This window comes from Battus philenor, unplaced genomic scaffold, assembly GCF_028537555.1.
Source record: "Battus philenor isolate CCGP_79_NKW_IND1 unplaced genomic scaffold, ilBatPhil1.0.hap1 SCAF_30, whole genome shotgun sequence".
Classification (NCBI taxonomy): Eukaryota; Metazoa; Arthropoda; class Insecta; order Lepidoptera; family Papilionidae; genus Battus; species Battus philenor.
Genome location: NW_027181694.1, coordinates 1890803 through 1910217, shown reverse-complemented (window position 1 = coordinate 1910217; position 19415 = coordinate 1890803). Strand labels below are relative to the sequence as shown.

The 19415-nt window shown below is 35.2% G+C and overlaps 2 protein-coding genes across 2 annotated transcripts; both read left to right on the top strand.

Annotated features, from left to right (window-relative positions):
* The first annotated feature begins 3644 nt into the window (after positions 1–3644).
* LOC137927243 (uncharacterized) lies at positions 3645–8231 on the top strand. Its single transcript, XM_068771021.1, has 4 exons — positions 3645–3679; positions 4493–4599; positions 6761–6888; positions 7823–8231. The coding sequence occupies exons 1-4, from the start codon at positions 3645–3647 to the stop codon at positions 8228–8230; spliced, it is 678 nt and encodes a 225-aa protein (XP_068627122.1). The 3' UTR covers position 8231.
* A 4488-nt stretch (positions 8232–12719) lies between these two features.
* Positions 12720–18909, top strand: LOC137927242 (uncharacterized). The gene is made up of 5 exons (XM_068771020.1): positions 12720–12728; positions 13525–13676; positions 15208–15363; positions 17307–17427; positions 18773–18909. The coding sequence occupies exons 1-5, from the start codon at positions 12720–12722 to the stop codon at positions 18878–18880; spliced, it is 546 nt and encodes a 181-aa protein (XP_068627121.1). The 3' UTR covers positions 18881–18909.
* The last annotated feature ends 506 nt before the right edge of the window (positions 18910–19415 follow it).

Genomic DNA, 19415 nt, shown 5'->3' with positions numbered 1-19415 from the left:
GGGCCCGCAGTGAACGTGATAAATGGACAAAGGGACAAATAAGTGATGTTTTTTTAGTTGCCCCTGATTTTCCGGACCTCTCGTTCCACTCCTATTTATGTGGTAACAGGGATTTTATTTTTTATTTTAAATTTTCATTTTTATTGTCATCTTCCATTCCTCACAATATCTATCTTTATATCTCGTTCATTCTATTTTTCTCATCCGCTATTTAAATCTACCACCCATTCTCAATCACTACAGTTAGGTCTAATAACTATTTATAATATCACAGATTTTATTTTCATTTTCCTCTTATAAATATATCACAGTTCTTTAATTTATCACAATTACAGTATTGTTGTTTCTTACATTTTCACTTTTCCAATAATTATATGTAGTTGTCATTTTTTCTTGCCTGTTTTATTTATTTATTTTTATTTATCGCAGTTTTTGCTACCAGCCTGCAGAACTTGAGGAAGGATTCTCTTCCTTCTTCTATCATGGTAGAGGTGATTGTTGCCTCCTCAATATTTTTCGATTCGTTGATTTGACGTTCGAAATGAGAAATGTTAACCCAGATGTCTTTTTCTATCAAAATTATAATCACACTTTGGTAAATTCAAAATTATAATTTCAAAAGGGGATTTCCCCATAGATATCCAATAGGAGTGATTAACCAGCGTCTTCCAGGTCGTCTGTCCACTTTATCCAGACGTCATGAAATGCGCTTGCCGCCCAGTATTCATCACTCCACCTCAAGCCCCAACGGGTCACTATATAACTTGCCAATCCGCTAGACTATGATATTATTTTCATACGAGGGTGTTGAATAAGCAATACTCGGTTTAATATGTACCGATATTTTATTATAATTAATTTTATGACAATATACTGATGGAAGATAATCTGTAAAAGAAATTCGATTTAAGAAATAATTGACAGGCTGCATAAACATTTTTAAACGAGCCGAGTGTTGTACATCCCTGATTTAGATAATTATTCTCTTGTAAATATAATTCTGAAAATTCCAGGTATAATTTATAATGTTATCGAAGTACGTGCAAGTGAAGATACGAGAACATTCTCGAAAGAAAGAAGTAATTATGAGGTAATGAAACTAAATCCGAACATGAAAGAGAATAGAGAAGAACTGAAGAGAATAATAAAAGTACTGAACGGACACTTTGAGAACGAAGAGAAAATGGTGGAGAATGATTTGATCAATGAACTGCATTACAGAGGTAAGGAAATAAATAAACAAAAATTCTAAATTTAAATTTGTATTCTATTTATATTTTATTATTACATTAGACCAGCTGACAGTTATATAAATTTATAACCTATATACAGAATGATAAGTGTCACCAAAAATGAAATATATTACATTAGTTTATTTTTCTAATTATATATGACAAGCCAATAAATTATGGCAATAAATAGTCCAGAGGAACAGACAATAAACAATAATTAATTTTAATATTGTAGTATTAAAAAAATTTAAAACGCTTTTTCTTGCAATATTATATGTATGATATATTAATTGACAGCAATACATTCAGATCATTGAATTTGACAGCTGAAAAAACTACGCATTTGACAGTTCGAAATGAACTACGCGCTTTTGAACTTTGACAGTTCGTTTCGAATTTTACGACCAGTATTTATTGATTATAAAATTGATTTATTTATTTCAAATTTAATTAATAAATTGGGTGATCATTCTGAAATAAGTTATTTTTTCATCACACATATTTCCACAGCATATAAATTCACTATATACGCGTTATACTGGTGGCAATTAGAGGCATCCGATGCACGTATTTGTTCTTTCCTGATCATCAGAAAATAAGTATCAGATGTGATAGAAATGGTTTATGTTACGTATATCTAGAAAGTATTTGCTATTTTGAGTCGAGTGTAATGGCAGCGACTGTCTCACTCATGGCTTCCAAATTCAAATAGTAATTCGAATTTAAATCTGAATACGCAACTATAAGTCAACGAAAACGTATTGTGGTCGTGGTGGCCAGTAACGTTTTTTCGTTGAATAAGGCATTGGCATTTCGCACCATTTGTAAAAATTAAGACACGTTCTAATTATGACATTTCTTTTAGACCACCTGTTTATATAGAAATAATTATTCTAGTAATCCGTATAAAAATGATGATGTATTTCTTAAAAAAAAACTTTAAATTTTTCAACAGATCCCAAAATTACAGACGATGCTCAAGTTGAAGACAAAGTGTCACAGATAAGAAAACTTTTAAGCCTCTTGCAGAAAAATTATGATTATCAGGTTCGCTATAACAAAGAAATAAAGAGGCCAAAATCGAGGATCTATTATATAGAGAATCCTGAAGTAATAGAAGCCTTTAAAAGTAATTTGAGAAGCAAGGAGTATGTTAATTTTATTTTATTGATATTTATGCTTCTTCGTATAATCCTTTCGATATTTTTGTCATATTCATTTGAAGACGATGATTTTTGGCTAGTGTCTATTACCAGTTTTTTATGGCCCCCGTTTCAAAAAAAAGAGTGAGTGAGAGGTCCACAACCTCTCACTCACCCTTGATTTTTTTTTGGACAGGGACTTTAATTACAATATTTTTTTTAATTATATATCTTTATTAGCATCCTCTCTCATCCTTCACAATTTCTTTTACACCTTCTTTCATTCTTAGCATCTTCTTTTGTTTTCTTCATTTTATTGACACTCCTCACACTCAAGGAGCTTAGCCTGGAATTCGAAGTTTGAAATATTTCGCGAACCGCAATTAAATATGCATTTAAAACTAAACATAAACATGTACAAAAGTATAAACTATGTACATTGAAATTAAGTATATGCACACGTGTATGACAGCACTCCTAACAATACTTAAGACGCCTGTTAGTCAATTAACCCTTAATTAGGCGCATTAAGAAAATCACTCAATTAGGCGCATGGGGTCTTAAATGACCCCAAAAAAACATTGGGAAAGGAGTATCAAAAAGGAATAAAACTTAATGGATTTCTATAGTAATTAATAAAGTTCTTTAATATACTTAACTTTACGAAACAAATAATTACTATGACATTAAAAATATTAAAAAAAAACAAAAACAGTAAACCTCTCTTTAAACTAATTTTTTCGGCATAGCCGAGATCAACTTAAGAAATAAAGTTTATTCAGCCTCGTCAGCGGAATCTTCTGTTCTGCATCCGACGCAGTAAGTCCTTGAGTGTTGCTGACAAATAAATTCACGACACTTGAAACATTTTGTTGGCACTTTTTAGTCGTCCTTTCTAGGACATGATGAACAGCGGCCGCGCTTAGCTGTCGATTGATAAACCGCCTTGTTCACATTATAAACTTCATGGAGCCGTTTATCTGTTGTCACTGGTACAGCACGTAGTTGTATGCGACGTTTTTGGTGATCTTCCACAAGTGCCGTAGCTATTTTCTTTAAGAAAATCCGTCTTGAATATGTCAAAATTTTCTCAATATTCGCTTTGTGTATGACAAATGCCAGATATGTTTATACTCCAGGTAAATGTAAAATAATATTTTGTGCTCGGGTCCTTACTGCGTTCGATGGTGGTACTTTACACCATTTCACTTTCGGGCCATTTCTCTGAGTATGTCGAGATAAAAAATAATTATCTTCCGTTGATACTGGGATGTCTTGGATATGTTCAGACTCCTCAATTTCGCAGTCTGAATAATGAGCGCTATCAATGAGAGCATCGTTTAAAGTTTCGTCTTGCGAATCCGAAGCAGCAACATCTTGCTCTTCATCAAGCACTTCATCCAGCCATTGCAATACTTGTTTGTCGTAAGGCATTTTAATTCAAAAAAAAAAGAAAAAGCATAGAAAAACACTCAAAAATACATAAAGAAATCATACCGTATCAAAATACACACATACAAAGATAAATAGTACGATATACTAATATAAACACAAAAAAAATCACAAAAGTAAAAACTTACCTTCGCCAAAAAATGTAACGTAACTAGGCGCATGGGGTCAGCTCTCTAAAGGACAGCGATGTGTGCGCAGGAGTTAATGTTCTGGATGTGACTAATTTGCGTACCCCGCGGGGAGTGAGGAAGCTAGAAAGAGCGTTAGTACGCTCTGAAGACTGTAAGCCATAATTTTTTGAATTTCAAGTGGCGCTGACCCCATGCGCCTAATTAAGGGTTAAGATCGGTGTTTGGATTTCGCTAATGTTATAGTGGACTAATAATAATTATTATTCACGCTAGTAATTTGTTTCGATTTCCCAGCAATTGACATGGGTTATATAAATTTAAATATTGAAATAATTCGACAATCGATCGGAGCCAAAAATAATCGTTCAAAGAGCCGCAGTTTGGCCACCCCTGCTATATAACATACAATTAGATTATATATAATAGAATAAAGATACAAATTTCTTACGTTGTTTGTTCGGTCATTTGATTTATTTTTATTTTTTATGTTTATTTACTAGAACTAAATAATACAATATGTGTCAAAATTTTTCAGTCAATCAACTTCTTCTGGGTCCAGTGAAGACTCTCGTTTCGATAGAAGTACGAGAGATAACCTTTTGAACTATAGAAGAGAAGTTCCTTTCGATGAATTCAATCTTGGTAAGCTTCAGCTTGTAGGTCACTTATTGAATCCAAAGCTATATTAGCTGCTAAAAAGCTGGGTATTCTTGTGAAAGGTCGGCAGTATTTTACCAGCTATACCAGCTTACATCAAGGCAGCTACTGAGCCTTCATGTAACAAAAATCCGGTCGTGTGTAAAATATTGTAGCCATCTGTGAGATTAATCGGTGATGTATCAGATGATTTGGACTCCATGCAGAGACAACCCAAAAGGTTCATCACTAATGATGCATTGGTCAGCACTAACCTGTAGAACTTGGAGCATCAAGGAAAGCTACCAGTTTATCGATGTTCTATACAGGGACGGCTCTAGCTCGTGTAGCGCCCGTGTGCAATGAAACACTGACGCCCTCTACGCCTGACCCCCCCTCCCCCACGGATATAACACATAACTTTGCCGTCGTAACAAGAAAGTTTTTTCATATTCCAACAAGCTATTTTATAAGTAGGTATAGCTTACAGTATGGTATTAATTACGGCCTTTCTTCTTATGACGGCAGAATAACACTCATTGTTTTTATGCCTGTAGTACATCTCTGTTGCGAAACTAAGCGACGAACCACGATAGTTCATGTTTCGTCTTGTGTTATAAGTTTTATGGACAGCGAAATAGAAGCTAAATGTATCGAATTTCTATTCCGTCGTGTCAGGGGCCGCCGCGGCGTTCCCATGTGCATCGCACACTGCACTATAGGTTAAACCGCCTCTGGTTCTATAGACTGCATTTTTGGGAGTTTGAGTCAGAATTCTACCAAATACATCTCCCATTTTTCTTCAATCGGTCATAAAGAGTATACGGTTAGAGAATATTTTTTTTATTAAACAATAAATGATTTCAAATACAATTTTTATTAAAGTATAACAGATACAGCAAGAACAACGCAGTTACAATTGAATTCATGCACAGTGTTGCCATCTAGTTAAATTTTCAGAAACAAACAAAAACTATATACTGTATTACTCAACAAAGAGGCAAAAATTTACGTTCTGTAAATACTTTTATAATGCGAACAGCCAAGGTATGGAACAATCTACCGACGTCGTTGTTTCCAGCCAGCTATAACTTAGGAGTCTTAAAGTCAAGAGTGAATAGGTTTCTTCCAGACATGCATGTAGCAATGACCTCGTCATCACCTAACATCAGCAGAGACAGAGGTCACAAACTCTTCATCACCTAACCCTAAACGCCCACTGCAAAACATATGTCTTTAACAAAAATCACCACAATCACCAGTCTTGTGCAACCCGCACCCTAATTTTAAAAATTTGAGAAAGTTAGATAGCTGATCTATATTTCCAATATTAACCTTATGTACATCACTATTTTTAGTGATATAGAAACACTGGTTTTATGGTGACCCCTACGGGATTAGTGGCCTTTAATACATGTCCAGTGTGTGGAGAATACTTCAATAATTGGATCTGTGCAACTTACAAAAAAGAAGAGTCAAAGTCACCGGCGTAGTTCGTAGAATTGCTCGTATAAAGTGACATGGTGGAGTACATTTCTGGTGCAACCGTCAAGCGTTGGGTTTGGAAGGTTCTAGAGTGGCATTTTGTCTCCTCCTCCCACTAAGTGGAGCAACGATATAGTTTAGGTCAATGAAAGTCGCTGGATAAAGCATCACAAGTCTGATCATCGTGGTGATCTTTGATGAAGGAACATGTCTTATGTTCTTATATCGAAGAACCAAAGTCACTGGCGTAGTTCGTAGAATTGCTCGTTTAAAGTGACATGGTGGGGTACATTTCTAGTGCAACCGACAAGCGTTGGATTTAGAAGGTTCTAGAGTGGTTAGCTGCCTCCTCCCCCCACTAGGTGGAGCGATATAGTTTAGGTCACTGGAAGTTGTTAGATAAAGCATCACATGACCGACCACCGTGGTGATCTTTGATGAAGGCCCATGTCTTATATTCTTATATCATGTTAAATATTAGAATATAAACATTTTTTTTCCTCCTTCATCTACCCCCCTATCCACCCCCTTCCACCTTTACTTTATTAGAATGATGCCGCATTCTTTACCATCAGTCCTTCACATTGAAGAATTCATAATAATATATAAATATGCTGCTAAATATCACAGTGTAAACTCATCTTTACTTTTAACCAAAGCATCATGTCATTTTCTACTGTAGCATCATCAGAGAATCTTCAAGTGGAAACAAATATCCAGGAGAACAATTATGATGCAATTCAATTTCCAAATAATCTATTTGACGGCGCATTGAGAAATCAAAACGAGTTGGTCAATCTACAACCAAAGGTAATTTGTGATAAGAAATACACCAATAACTCGCTTTGCGTCGTTTCGTTTTGAATTTTTTTAGAAGTTGCGTCGCTGCTTAATTAGTAGTAATTTTCACTGTGCGTCGTTAGATTTTCGAGGTTGCGTTGTTTTGGGTTCGAGTGATAAATTTTTTTGGAAATTTCCTTTTTTCTAAAAGATGCAACACTTTTGTTTCTAATAGCGCCATGCCATGAAAACTCGGGGATACCCTTTCAAACTAAAAATCAACGGAATTTGAATACAGTTTTATTTTCACTTTGTTTTGCTAATTTTGGAGTTCAGTTTCAATAACGTAGTGTGTTATTTTTTTGTGTTAAAAAGAACATAATAAATTTATATAAATATTAAGTGTTGTTTCTGGTTACAAAAAAGGTATATATTTTTCCAATTTATTTATTGGCAGAGATATATTATTTTTGTTTTTTTAATGTTTACTTTGTTCAATTTCTTTTTAAAAATTAGTATTTTCGTGACCCTGGAACCTATCTTAATCTTTACATGGTTGGCTACAGAAAATCTTAATTCACTTTGCGGCGATTCCATTTGTGTCGTGTTTTTTTGGAACGTAACCACGATGCAAAATGAGGTATTGGTGTACATATATCTACAAACACAAGTTTATATACAGGTGATTGGTTATAGGTGTAATGGCATAGTGTCAATGCTTATTTGCTGCCAATAAATATATTGCATCTTATCACCAAAATAATTGTTTCAGAAATAATAAATAACATAAGAAAAAGCATCTACAAAATTCGTATAAACATATTAAAATCAGTAATTGTTTACTATCTTTCCCTGCAGATTTTGTACTGCCATAAGTAGAACCCGTCAAGTTACTTTATACAGGATGATTGAAAAAGCTTTTACAATAATTTATAATCACGCTGTTTAATAACTTTCGTTCAAGGGCCGGTTCAAAATAGCAAAAGATAAGAGAAAAGAAGAGAAGAATGAGAAAAAGAGAAAGAAGACAGCAGACGGACGCGGCAAGAAGAAGAAACCATTAATGGAACTGATAGAAGAGAGCCATGAGAATCTAAAGAAAATACGATACGATACTAGAGAAAAGAAACAGAAGAAACCACGACCTTCGTCAAGAGAGATAGATATAGTTGGAGATCTTACTAGAGGTACCGATAAGAAGATTTCCAATAGCGGAGAGTGGAAAGACACGAGTCGTTACAATGACTCCGTCAATCAGGCGCGCAGACCAAAAAAACTTTATGGTAAAAAATCAAAGTTTTCTGAAAGAGTTATTGGTAGAACTTTCATACCATTTATTGGCAAAAAAACTGTTTACGAAGATGATAAATAAATAATTATATTAAATGCATATTTTATTATAAGTGCTACCGAAACCTTTGTACTGCGCCTTAGGGAAGCGGCACGGGGATCGAGGAAGATAGAGCAGGAGCGCCGCTTTCCCCCTACCCTTCCCGCTTCGCACATACCTAAGGCGAGGTACAGCGGCTCCGGTAGCATTTATATCATCTATAAATACATATTTTTAATTTCTTATCCAATTGACTTAATTCGATATGATTCTGTTTAATTATTTCTATGCGAATGAAACGAATCATATTCGTTATTCGTTATCTTCATTTCAGCAGGATGTCCACTGCTGGGCATAGGTTCCTTGCAAAGATCGTAACGTTCACTGGTCTTGAGGTGCCCGTATCCAGAGACTTCGCGCTATTTTGACTACGTCGTTGGTCCACCTGGAAAATCTCCCCACATAGCGTCTGCCAGTTGGTAACCATTCAACTTTAGGTTCCTATGATCATCGGTTGTACAAGCGATGTGCCACACCCACTGCCACTTCGGATGTGCGATTCCAGCTATATCGATGACCATGTTTCTTCTGATCTCATTGTTGATTTGATCTTGCAGCTCCAAGCATAGCTCTCTCAGATCCATAGATCACACACCCTGGTCCTGTACCTTTGTCTTCAGACATACATACACATAGTATTTTGGATTGTGAAATTCTTTATCGAAGTTGAACTTATCTATGTAAAACCAAACACCGAGTCATGGCACCAATCGATGTAACATTACTCTTGAAGATGCCCCGTGGAGGGGTGAAACACATGTTGAGTCATTTAACGGTGGCAGTTGTGTAATTCGCATTGTTTGCCGCACGCGCATTTATCTGCGGGCTGACGGGCGGTGTACTTTATTGCACGACTACTGCTGCATTGCGGAAGTAGCTATATATTAGTCCTTTTCTTACTTATGATGGACTTTCGCAAAGCAACGCCTGAATCCATTAGCCATAATCAAAAATCAATGGATTGAAAAATAATAAACGACATATATATTTGTTTATTAACAATTTATACACCATAGATGATAGCTAAAAAAGAAACAATTCATATAAAGGTACAAGATGCGGTTTTATCGCTCGAGGCGATCTCTACCAGACAACCTTTGGAGATGAGAGAAATGAAAGAGAAGGCAGTTTAGGATGAAAATACATACAAATACATACATTACTATACACACATAATTAATAATATGAAAAATCGTTTTAAAAATTCGTATTACTATATATTAAAATTAATTATTGTTTACTCTGTATCTGTATGTAGACTTTGAACTTCCAGAAGATACTGATCTGTCATTTCAATAGTTGCTAGCTGCTGCAAAATCTGTAATTATGTTAATGATGATTTCAGTAGAAATATTTCATCATTCAGTATGATCATATAGCCTTAATATAAGATTTAAAGCTTCTACATATATTTTCAATCTAATATGTTATTTCATGTCCATAAAAAATGTAATTGAATTTCTATAGTGTACACATATAAAGTATATGTGATTGAAGACGTAGTGAAATGTTTCTATTTATATATATCCTGATATGGTTCGGTAAGTATGAACTTGTTTGAGAAAAAACGTAAAAGTTTTAAAAGGAAACAGTTTTAATATAAGACCGCGTTCGAATAATTGTATTTCATAGGTGACCAGCGTATCTCTACCGACCTCACTCTTCAAGCAAAGGGAGAATGACCATTTTGTTAACAGACGACTAACTTCTAGTACCGCCTAAAGTCACAGAACTGTAACTCTGTTAATATAATTCATTCCGTGACAGTGTTCCGTGTGGAACTATCATGCTGTCTAAAGTCACAGAATTATAACTTTGTCAATACAATCATTCCGTGACAGTGTTCCGTATGGAACAATCACGCGTTCTATATCACAAACTCTTTTATTTAATTCAGGATGTAACCTCTCGCTACTACTAAGTTTCTAAAGAATTTAAGATTACGTTCTAAAAAGGTTTACAACTATTACAATAGAGAATTTCTTCTTCCATTGCTTTCCGTACCGATTTCCCAGCGTTCGATCAATCGAACTTGCGATCATAGTTCTCGGGTTCAATTCTCAGGAAACTATATTATGTAATTCACATTTGTGTTAATTATATGGAATTTCCACTGCTCATACAAGTTTTCAGAGGATGGGCAGCTGCGTCAAGCGTATCATAATAGCACACTATCGCCAACCGGTCAGCCAAGCGTGGCGATTATCGTATATCCCTCAATATACATATCGAAAAAGCATATGCATTTCAACATGCGTCTATGGGCTGATACGACGGTATTTCATCATCATTATTTCAGACGTCTCCATCACGACTTTCTCTATTTATTTTTAATAGGAATGTTTGGAAGCTTCCAGCATTTGGCGTTCACCTATCCACTCTAGAACCTTAAGGCTAATGTTTATATATGATTTAATCCAACATTGATTAAATAAAAGTGTTCGATGCGCTTGAGACTAAGATTTACTAGAATTGTTTTAAATATGTTTTTACATTACTTCAGCCGTAACACCTCCACTGTTGTACATAGGTCACACTCAAAGGTTTCCAAGAGGAATTGTTGTAAACGGCTTGCATCTAGGATCTTCCAACAGCCTTTACTAGGCCTGTCAGTGTTCACATTTGTTGCTGTGTGCTATGTAACCTGGTAATTCAACTTAAGATTGAAGTTAAATATGCTTTTAACGCATAGAAAAATGTCACAATCAGGTGGTTGCCTAAATCCATCGTGTAGCAGACGATACGACGTGGAAATGGAAGCGATTAAATTGTATGGTGAGTCTTTGCCGGCAGTGATAGCTCGTGTGAGGCGCACACCGGAATATTTGGAAATACTTTCTGATCGGGTAAGTTCGACCTATATTCATTCTCTTTATTTATCTTTATTATTTTATTACTAATGATTATTTTTTTTAATTCTTACAAATACACCAATACCTCGCTTTGCGCCGTTTTATTTTGCGTTTTTTTCGAAGTTGCGTCGCTGCTTAATTAGTACTAATTTTCACTGTGCGTCGTTAGATTTTCGAGGTTGCGTTGTTTTGGGTTCGAGTCTTTAATTTTTTTTTATTTTCTTTTTTTTGCAAGAGATGGCAACACTTTTGCTTTTAATTGCGCCATGCCATCAAAACTCGAGGATTTCCTTTCTAGCTAAAAATCAACGCGATTTTAATACAGTTTTATTTTCAGTTTGTTTTGCTAATTTTGGAGTTCAGTTTCAATTACGTAGTGTGTTGTAATGTAGTGTGTTGTGCTTTTTTTTAAAAATAATAATACATTTATATAAATTTTAACGTGTTGTTTCTGGTTACAAAAAGGTATATATTTTTCCAATTTATTTATTGGCAGAGTTATATAATTTTTGTTTTTTAAATGTTTACTTTGTTTAATTTTCTTTTTAAATATTTTATTTATTATATAGTATTTTCGTAACCATGGAACCTATCTTCGATCTTTACATGGTTTGCTATAGGAAATCTTAATTCACTTTGCGGCGTTTCAATTTGTGTCTTGTTTTTTTGGAACGTAACCACGACGCAAAGTGAGATATTGGTGTAGTATCCTTAATTCACTAGCTAGAGCATTGTTTACCAACGAGGAACCCACGCCTCACAAAGGAGCGATTTCAAAATGAACTCTACACGAATTTGACCCTTTCGCTTCGGACTAGTGATGGGCAAAATGTATCCCTGACAATAAAATTGTGATTTATATATTTTCGATCTTGGGATATATATCACACTTTTATATCTTTAACTCATTTAGCTCAGTGCGACTCAGAGAGAATGAGACAGCTAACACTAAAAATATATCTTCGGCTCTTTTTGCTCAGACTTAGAACTCGGTAAGGCGGAATAAAACGTGAGAAAAATTCCTATTGAGCATTTTATGTCTTTGTCATAAAGCACAAATAATCAGAACGCCCGCGCGTTATGTTGTCGTTTCGAAAATCCGTAGTTTACATTTTTAATACAAACATGCAAAAGTTATCCGTCTCTCTTTTTTACGTGTAAATTGCTATATAACGAGCCGCAACTCGTTACAAGTATAAAGACATAGAGATACAATAGCAACGCGCGCGCTGGAGAGTGATTATATAAATATATATAAATAAATATATATAATATAAATAATATATATATATATATATATATATATATATATATATATATATATATATATATATATAATATAAAGATATATATCTTTTGCAAAGATATATATTTTTTCATTTGTGCTTCGATCTCGCACTAAACTTCGAGCATAATCCTCTCCATTGCTCTCTGGGTGACCTAGAGCCTTCTTATGAGGCCTGTCGTAAGTGACCACTTCTCGGCTCCGTATTTCATCACCGGAAACGCACGTTAGTCAAAGACCTTCGTCTTCAAACATTGCGGTATTTAACATGAACTATTCAGTTGGTGTTAATATAAAATTAGTGTTTTAATGGGGATGGCAAAAGATTTTTGGAATGGCAAATGTGAGGCCTAGCACAAAAAGTTGTGGCAACACTGAGCTAATGCAATTCATACTCGAGTTTTATTATCACATAAAATCCCTTATATTTTATGAACATTTTAAATTTATCTTATCATAATTAGGAGTTATTGCAAAGGAATTCATTGTAAAAGCATGCACATTTAACTTAGATGGTACGAATTTCATGATGTCTAAAGAGGCATAAGAATCTTCTCTTTATTTCTACGGGTTACCTTGCTAACATCTCTATTTTTCTCCTCTCAAGATTTTCATTTACATGTTAAACAATATACAGTAATACCCCGCTTTACGCGACCCCGTTATACGCAAATTGCAAATTTCGCGCTCAAATGCCTCGAATTACGCGAAAGAGTGCGTATAAATATAATGTAGTCATCAACTTCTCTATGGTGTCTTGACCATCTGTCAAACAATTAAAAACAGTGTTGGGTGTTATGAACGTATTTTACAAGAACGTAAACAAAACGTTACCCAAAAGACAATAGATGTATTTTTCCGTAAAAAACAAAGAGTATGTATTGAATAAAGTGTTCCTAGAATTAAAGTGATTGATTAAAGTGATTTGTATTTTTTGTAATAATTTTTGACTATGTTTAATCATAAACCTCGTTATACGCGAATTTCAGTTAACGCGATTTGTTTTGAAACGTATCCCACGCGTAAAGCGGGGTATTACTGTACATTACCTATTTACCTATAAAATTATTTTTATTTTTTATTTTAAACTTCTTTTCTTTGCCATAATTATTTGTTTAATATCATTACGGACATTCCAGCTAGACGACCTGAAGAAAGAGAGAGATGACTACGCATCTCACCTGCTGGAGTCCTACCGAATCAAGCTGTTAGAAAAGCTGCATAAAATGTATAACATCAACACTACCGCGCACGCTCCGACTAGATTCAGAAGCATGAACTGGAAACGAAGGTGAAGATTAGGAGAAAGGGGTGATTACGAGATGGTAGAAGTGGGTGGGCTCCCCTCCACATTGACTTGATGCATAGGTCGCGATCATCATCGTGATCTCTGAGAGAAGTCCATATATCTTTTAGCTGACAAGATGATAATGGTATATTTACCGTCAAACGTCCTGTAACAGAATGGTGCTATTCAAGGTTTGTCCACAATATCCTGAGGCTGAAGTTTCTTTCAGCATTTTCTCTGTCTCGTTCTAACACTGACACTTTCCAAAGTTATAGTATCGTTACGTACTGTGGGTTCTGACTCGAAATGAAACATCACTGGTTCACAAGGAGTCCTTTATTCACAAACCAGATGGTCATCCTACTTTAACACAAAGTATACTTTCGCTCAGTCCAAACTACGCTTCCAAATCGCTCAAGAACTCACTGTCCAAGTAACTTACCAAATAGTCACTTTGTATCACTAATCGTAGATCTTAATCTTATAACTCGAAAAACAACACTGAATTGTCGTCATGGGGAGTACACTTATTTATACTACGGATAAGGTTCTAGTAAGTACGAGATAGTACTCGGTTAGAATTTCCGAGAACCGTACACAAAAAATCTATGAATAACTTCAAGGTCTAGCGTATTCATAGCACTTCTTGATCCTAGGGTTCAGTGTTTATTATTCAGAGGGTTTAGTAAATTTTGCTTTGTGACAGTATATATTAATACAAAAGTAACCGAACCAGCTGAGGTACCATTTTCTCGGATATCCTCGAACCAGGATACTTTTATTTTTTTATTATTATTATTATTAGGATATATTATAAAAAATATATATATTAATATAATGTGAATACATTTTTATGTTTTTGCTTCATAGTACACTTTAAAGTGTTTTATTATATCCAAACTCGCGGTTTTTAGCTGCGAAAGGACTCAAAAAAAATGTTTTTTACCATAAAATACAAGATGCTAGAAACATATGTAAAACATAGTAATATTGAAAACTGGCTGTGCCCCCAACTACGTCTGCGTGTTACTGTTTGGTTTTGTCTCAGAAGCAGGTTCAGATTTTTTTTCACTTAAAAATATTTCAAAAATGAAAGTTGTCTAACTTACTCCTTATTACATCAGCTGCCTCCCAGTATAAGTCCCTTCAAAATCGGTACAGCGATCAACTGGAATAAACAGAAAGAAAAACAAACAAAAATTAAAAAAAAAAATTTTGCGATATAAATATATATATATATACTTTAAGTATAAATATTCATATGCATGTAGTAAAAAGCGATTGTTTTAATATTACAAACAGACACACCAACTTTATTTATTTTTAAAAGGGAGTTCCCCTTCAGGTGTAGTGATAAATTACGTTTGTGTTAAAAACCAATAGATGGCTTTACTTATATGATTATTTTATGACAGCAATTTTTCAATCGTTCTGTGAATGTTGCCCTAATATATTATTACACATATATAATTAAATTACATTTTCCTTACAAAATCAATGCTACAGCCATTTTGTTAAACAATATCTCTCACAGCAAGCAAAACAGACGACGTCAAGCGGAGGACGAACACAACATCACCAAGTATTTAGAGGATGCTGTATATAGCTTGGACAATCATCCAATACTTCACAGCATACTGTCCGTGGACGAGAGGAACAGGTTCAAGGATATGGGTTTTGAATTGGCTGGGTAAGTTACATTCAGTAAATTCTGATACAGGAGTACGTGGTAATAGGCCGTATATCAACCACTGATAGATATAGACCTTCTCATTCATACACCATTCTATTGTTTAACTTATATAAGTGTCGATTTGGGGACTCTGTGAGTCTGAGCTGGTAAGTAAGAAAAGGACCAATATTTAGCCACTTCCGCACATGCAGTGGTAGTCGTGCAGAGTTGACTCTGTGTTTGGCACTAATCGGTGTAACATAACTCCTGAAGATGCCCCGTGGAGGGGTGAAACACGTGTTGAGTAATTTGGCGGTGGCGGTTGTGTGATTTGCATTGTTTGCCGCATACGCATTTATCAGCGGGCTGGCGGGCGGTGCACTTTATTATACGACAACCACTGCATATGCGGAAGTGGCTAAATATTGGTCCTTTTCTTACTTAGGATGGATTTCCGCGAGATAACGCCTGATTACATTAAATATCTGAGCTGGTACTCTGGTAACCAGGGTATCCTCCGGAGCCTGACCCAGAACTGAGGCTATTACCATCCGATGTCCCTCACGTGAAGTTTCTTGGAAAGGACCTCGGATGCCGACATTGTTTTGCAGATATCTTATTCCGCAAAGTAAAGTCTAGGAAATAAATATAACTTAATCCAGTTTGCATTATATTCTGTAATAAGCCGTTAGCTGTTTTTATTACTAGCGTGTACAATAGAGAGTTTTAAATAAATAAATTAATCATTAGTTAATACTTAGTATAAGGTCTTCTAAAAAATGAGCGTTGGGGCCGAAAGGTTCTGATAGAAGAGGCGTGGGTATGTCCCTCATTAGGTGGACAAAGACCATAGTTAAGATCACGGGAATTCCCTGGACGCGGACAGCGCAAGGCATCGTGACGATCTTTGGTGAAGACATGTATCTGGCTGTGGTCTTCTATCAACTTATATGATGATAAAGACACATGCTTCCAAATAAATATCATCAATCCATATGAATGTACGTATGTATTCGACAAAGGCACTTTTCATATTGTTATTTAATTGTCTGTAGTGTGACACGTGGGATAGATCCAAAAGAAAAACGCAGAAAGATCTAGATAACAAAGACGTTTATAAATACTGATTCATGAAAAAACTAATTAACATTGATTTATATATAAACTAAAACTAATTTAATACAAACTAACTAGACTATGTTTTTTTTTAAATAAATTACTCGTTTGCCTCTATCTAGAGATGGACAGGGTCTTTTTATTCTCCTTTTCTTATATCACTATTTTTATTTCTCTTTCTCTCCTTACATTCTTCACAATTTATCTTACACTCTCTTGCCTTGCTTGTCTCCTTATACACACTTCTCTCTCTTCCGCTCCTAAAATACAAGAGTAAATTACTTTGTTATATCACTCACTCTATATATTTCGTTTTTTCTATCCTATGTGTTCTTTATATATAAACTTTTTTCATTATTATTCTTTAGTTTCTAGTTCTTTAATATAATGTTTACCTTCTAAAATACAATTACAATAGAAATTTTACAGTCTTACCATACCCTTCTTTTTTTATTTTAATTTTATTTATGAATATTTTAATTACTTCACTTCAATTACTTAAGTAACGGGGGGCGAATCGCGAATTCAGATGGCTATATTTCCTACCTCCATCATCTTTCCTACTTCCATTTCCAATTCCGTTCTTTGGCTCGAAAATACGGGACAGCCGGTGACCAGGTGCAGTACGGTCTGGTCCACCCCAGGTTCACAGAAGCATTAGAGACTCTTCCTGAGTTTAAACCTGTCTCTACTTCCATTTACTCAAGGCTGCGCGCTGGTGGGAGAGTTCTTGAGACGGAGGAAGCGGGGGTAGGACTTCGCGTATACCCTCGCTGTGCAATGCCAGCCTTCCTCAACAGGTATACTGTTCAAACCTTAAACTGATGGTTACTCCTTGTTTCCAGAGAATACATCCACAGCCTGATAAATAGCCTTGAACCTAATGAAGCACCTCAACCGTCCACACAACAGCCTTACGGAGATAAAGACTACGATTTCAACTTCACATCGAAACACATTCATCTGGTACGGAATCTTCAATTATTATCAAGATTTCTTCATCACCATTGCAGCTATAGAACGTGTACCCGTAACCCTATCTTTGGGAAGGACAGGGTCGTTTATTTTCTTTATTGATTTTTTTACGCTCTTTTTTATTATATTTCTCTTCGCAAGAAAAGGACCAGTATTTAGCCACTTCCGCACATGAGTTCCACACAGAGTCTGTGTTTGGTACTAATCGGTGTAACGTAACTCCTGAAGATGCCCCGTGGAGGGGTAAAGCACGTGTTGAGTAATTTGGCGGTGGCGGTTGTGTGATTCGCATTGTTTGCCGCATACGCATTTATCAGCGGGCTGGCGGGCGGTGCACTTTGTTGCACGACTACCACTGCATGTGCGGAAGTGGCTTAATAATCGTCCTTTTCTTGCTTAGGATGCACTTCCGCAAGGTAAAGCCTGATTCCTTTAAATATCTTTCTCTTCTTTCTTTCCACAATTTTCTCTGTCTTTCTCTTACGTTCTATTCGCCATACATCCATCCTCAACCACTACATTCTGGATATCTTCATTTACAATTATCTTTAAATCTCAAATTTATGCAGCTTTACATTCTATTATTTACATATATTTATCGCAGTTTTTATCTTTTATTCTACTTATTGCAATATTTTTATTTACAATCTAACTTAATTTCTTTCTTTACTTTAGTGCTTGCTTACTGTTTAATTTCCTATCTGACAATATTTGAGCCTGTTTTAAATGTTATTTCTCTCTGAACGTGCACTGCTAGTCATAGGTCACCCTCATAGATTCCCAGCATCTTCCGAAGACGTTAAGTTCGTCTGAAGGCATTAAGGTCGTCTATTCACTTTCTTAGAAAGCACGAAAGCATATTGTTGTACCGAACACCTTTGTCCACAAGAGTTACCTATATTACTCGTATAAAGACAGAGAAAGATATATAGAGGCTACATGACGTCATCATCGGCGCATCGAAAAGGGGAATTCCCCTGAAATATAATTCTTTACATAGATCGGGCGAAAGATGGCGCTCTGCAATACTTCTCGATGCGTGATTGGCTGGCACACTACCTATGTGACGTTTTGTCAGTCGTGCGACAGAGATAACGGTCTACGGAGCTGAAATTAGCCGATTGTCTCTTTCCAAAGGTCGATGTGCAATATTTATCACCAGGTATAGTTATATACATATATATTTATATATATATATATTTATATATATATATTTATATACATATATATTAATGTATGTATATATATATATAGAATCCAAATTTTGGTGCAATAACCTCTCCATCATTTTCCAAATCATCCAACACAATGCTTTTTAAAATATTTTTTTCAACAGGTAACCCACCCTTCTACAATAACTATATACGTAAACGATCTGAACACTACCAAAAGCGTTATAACTTCACCCCCGAGATATTACAGGCAACGACATACAAAATTTTGAAATGTATAAATAAACTTTTACTAAACTAAGTATTTTTTATCTGTACCTTACATAAAGCAAAATAAATTAGACATTGTAATTTATTTAATGGAATCAGACGTTACCTTGCGGAAGTCCATCTTAAGTAAGAAAAAGACCAATATTTAGCCACTTCCGCACATGCAGTGGTAGTCGTGCAACAAAGTGCAAGACCCGCTAGCCCGCTGATAAATGCGTATGCGGCAAACAATGCGAATTACACAACTGCCACCGTCAAATCACTCAGCACGTGTTTCACTCCTCCACGGGGCATCTTCAGGAGTTATGTTACACCGATTAGTGCCAAACACAGAGTGAAAGGCACATTATATGACCAACAATTTTAAAGTTAAAAGTCGTTTAAGACATACGCTTTACTTTCAATATTGCAAAACAATAACTAGCGGTAAAAAGTTATAAATCATACAAAAATACATACAACCCTAAATTTTCACCCCTCTACGATCAACCCTTATTTTTATTTGTTAAATAAAAACTTTAATTTTTTTTTGCAAAA

Bases quoted from the DNA above. Each gene is read 5' to 3' on its own strand.
- LOC137927242 (XM_068771020.1), top strand. The intron at 13,677-15,207 runs GTGAAGATTAGG...TATCTCTCACAG, and splicing joins AGCATGAACTGGAAACGAAG to CAAGCAAAACAGACGACGTC. The intron at 15,364-17,306 runs GTAAGTTACATT...CCTTGTTTCCAG, and splicing joins ATGGGTTTTGAATTGGCTGG to AGAATACATCCACAGCCTGA.
- LOC137927243 (XM_068771021.1), top strand. From the start codon at position 3,645: ATGTCTTGGATATGTTCAGACTCCTCAATTTCGCA. The intron at 4,600-6,760 runs GTAAGCTTCAGC...TTTCTACTGTAG, and splicing joins TTTCGATGAATTCAATCTTG to CATCATCAGAGAATCTTCAA. The intron at 6,889-7,822 runs GTAATTTGTGAT...CTTTCGTTCAAG, and splicing joins TGGTCAATCTACAACCAAAG to GGCCGGTTCAAAATAGCAAA.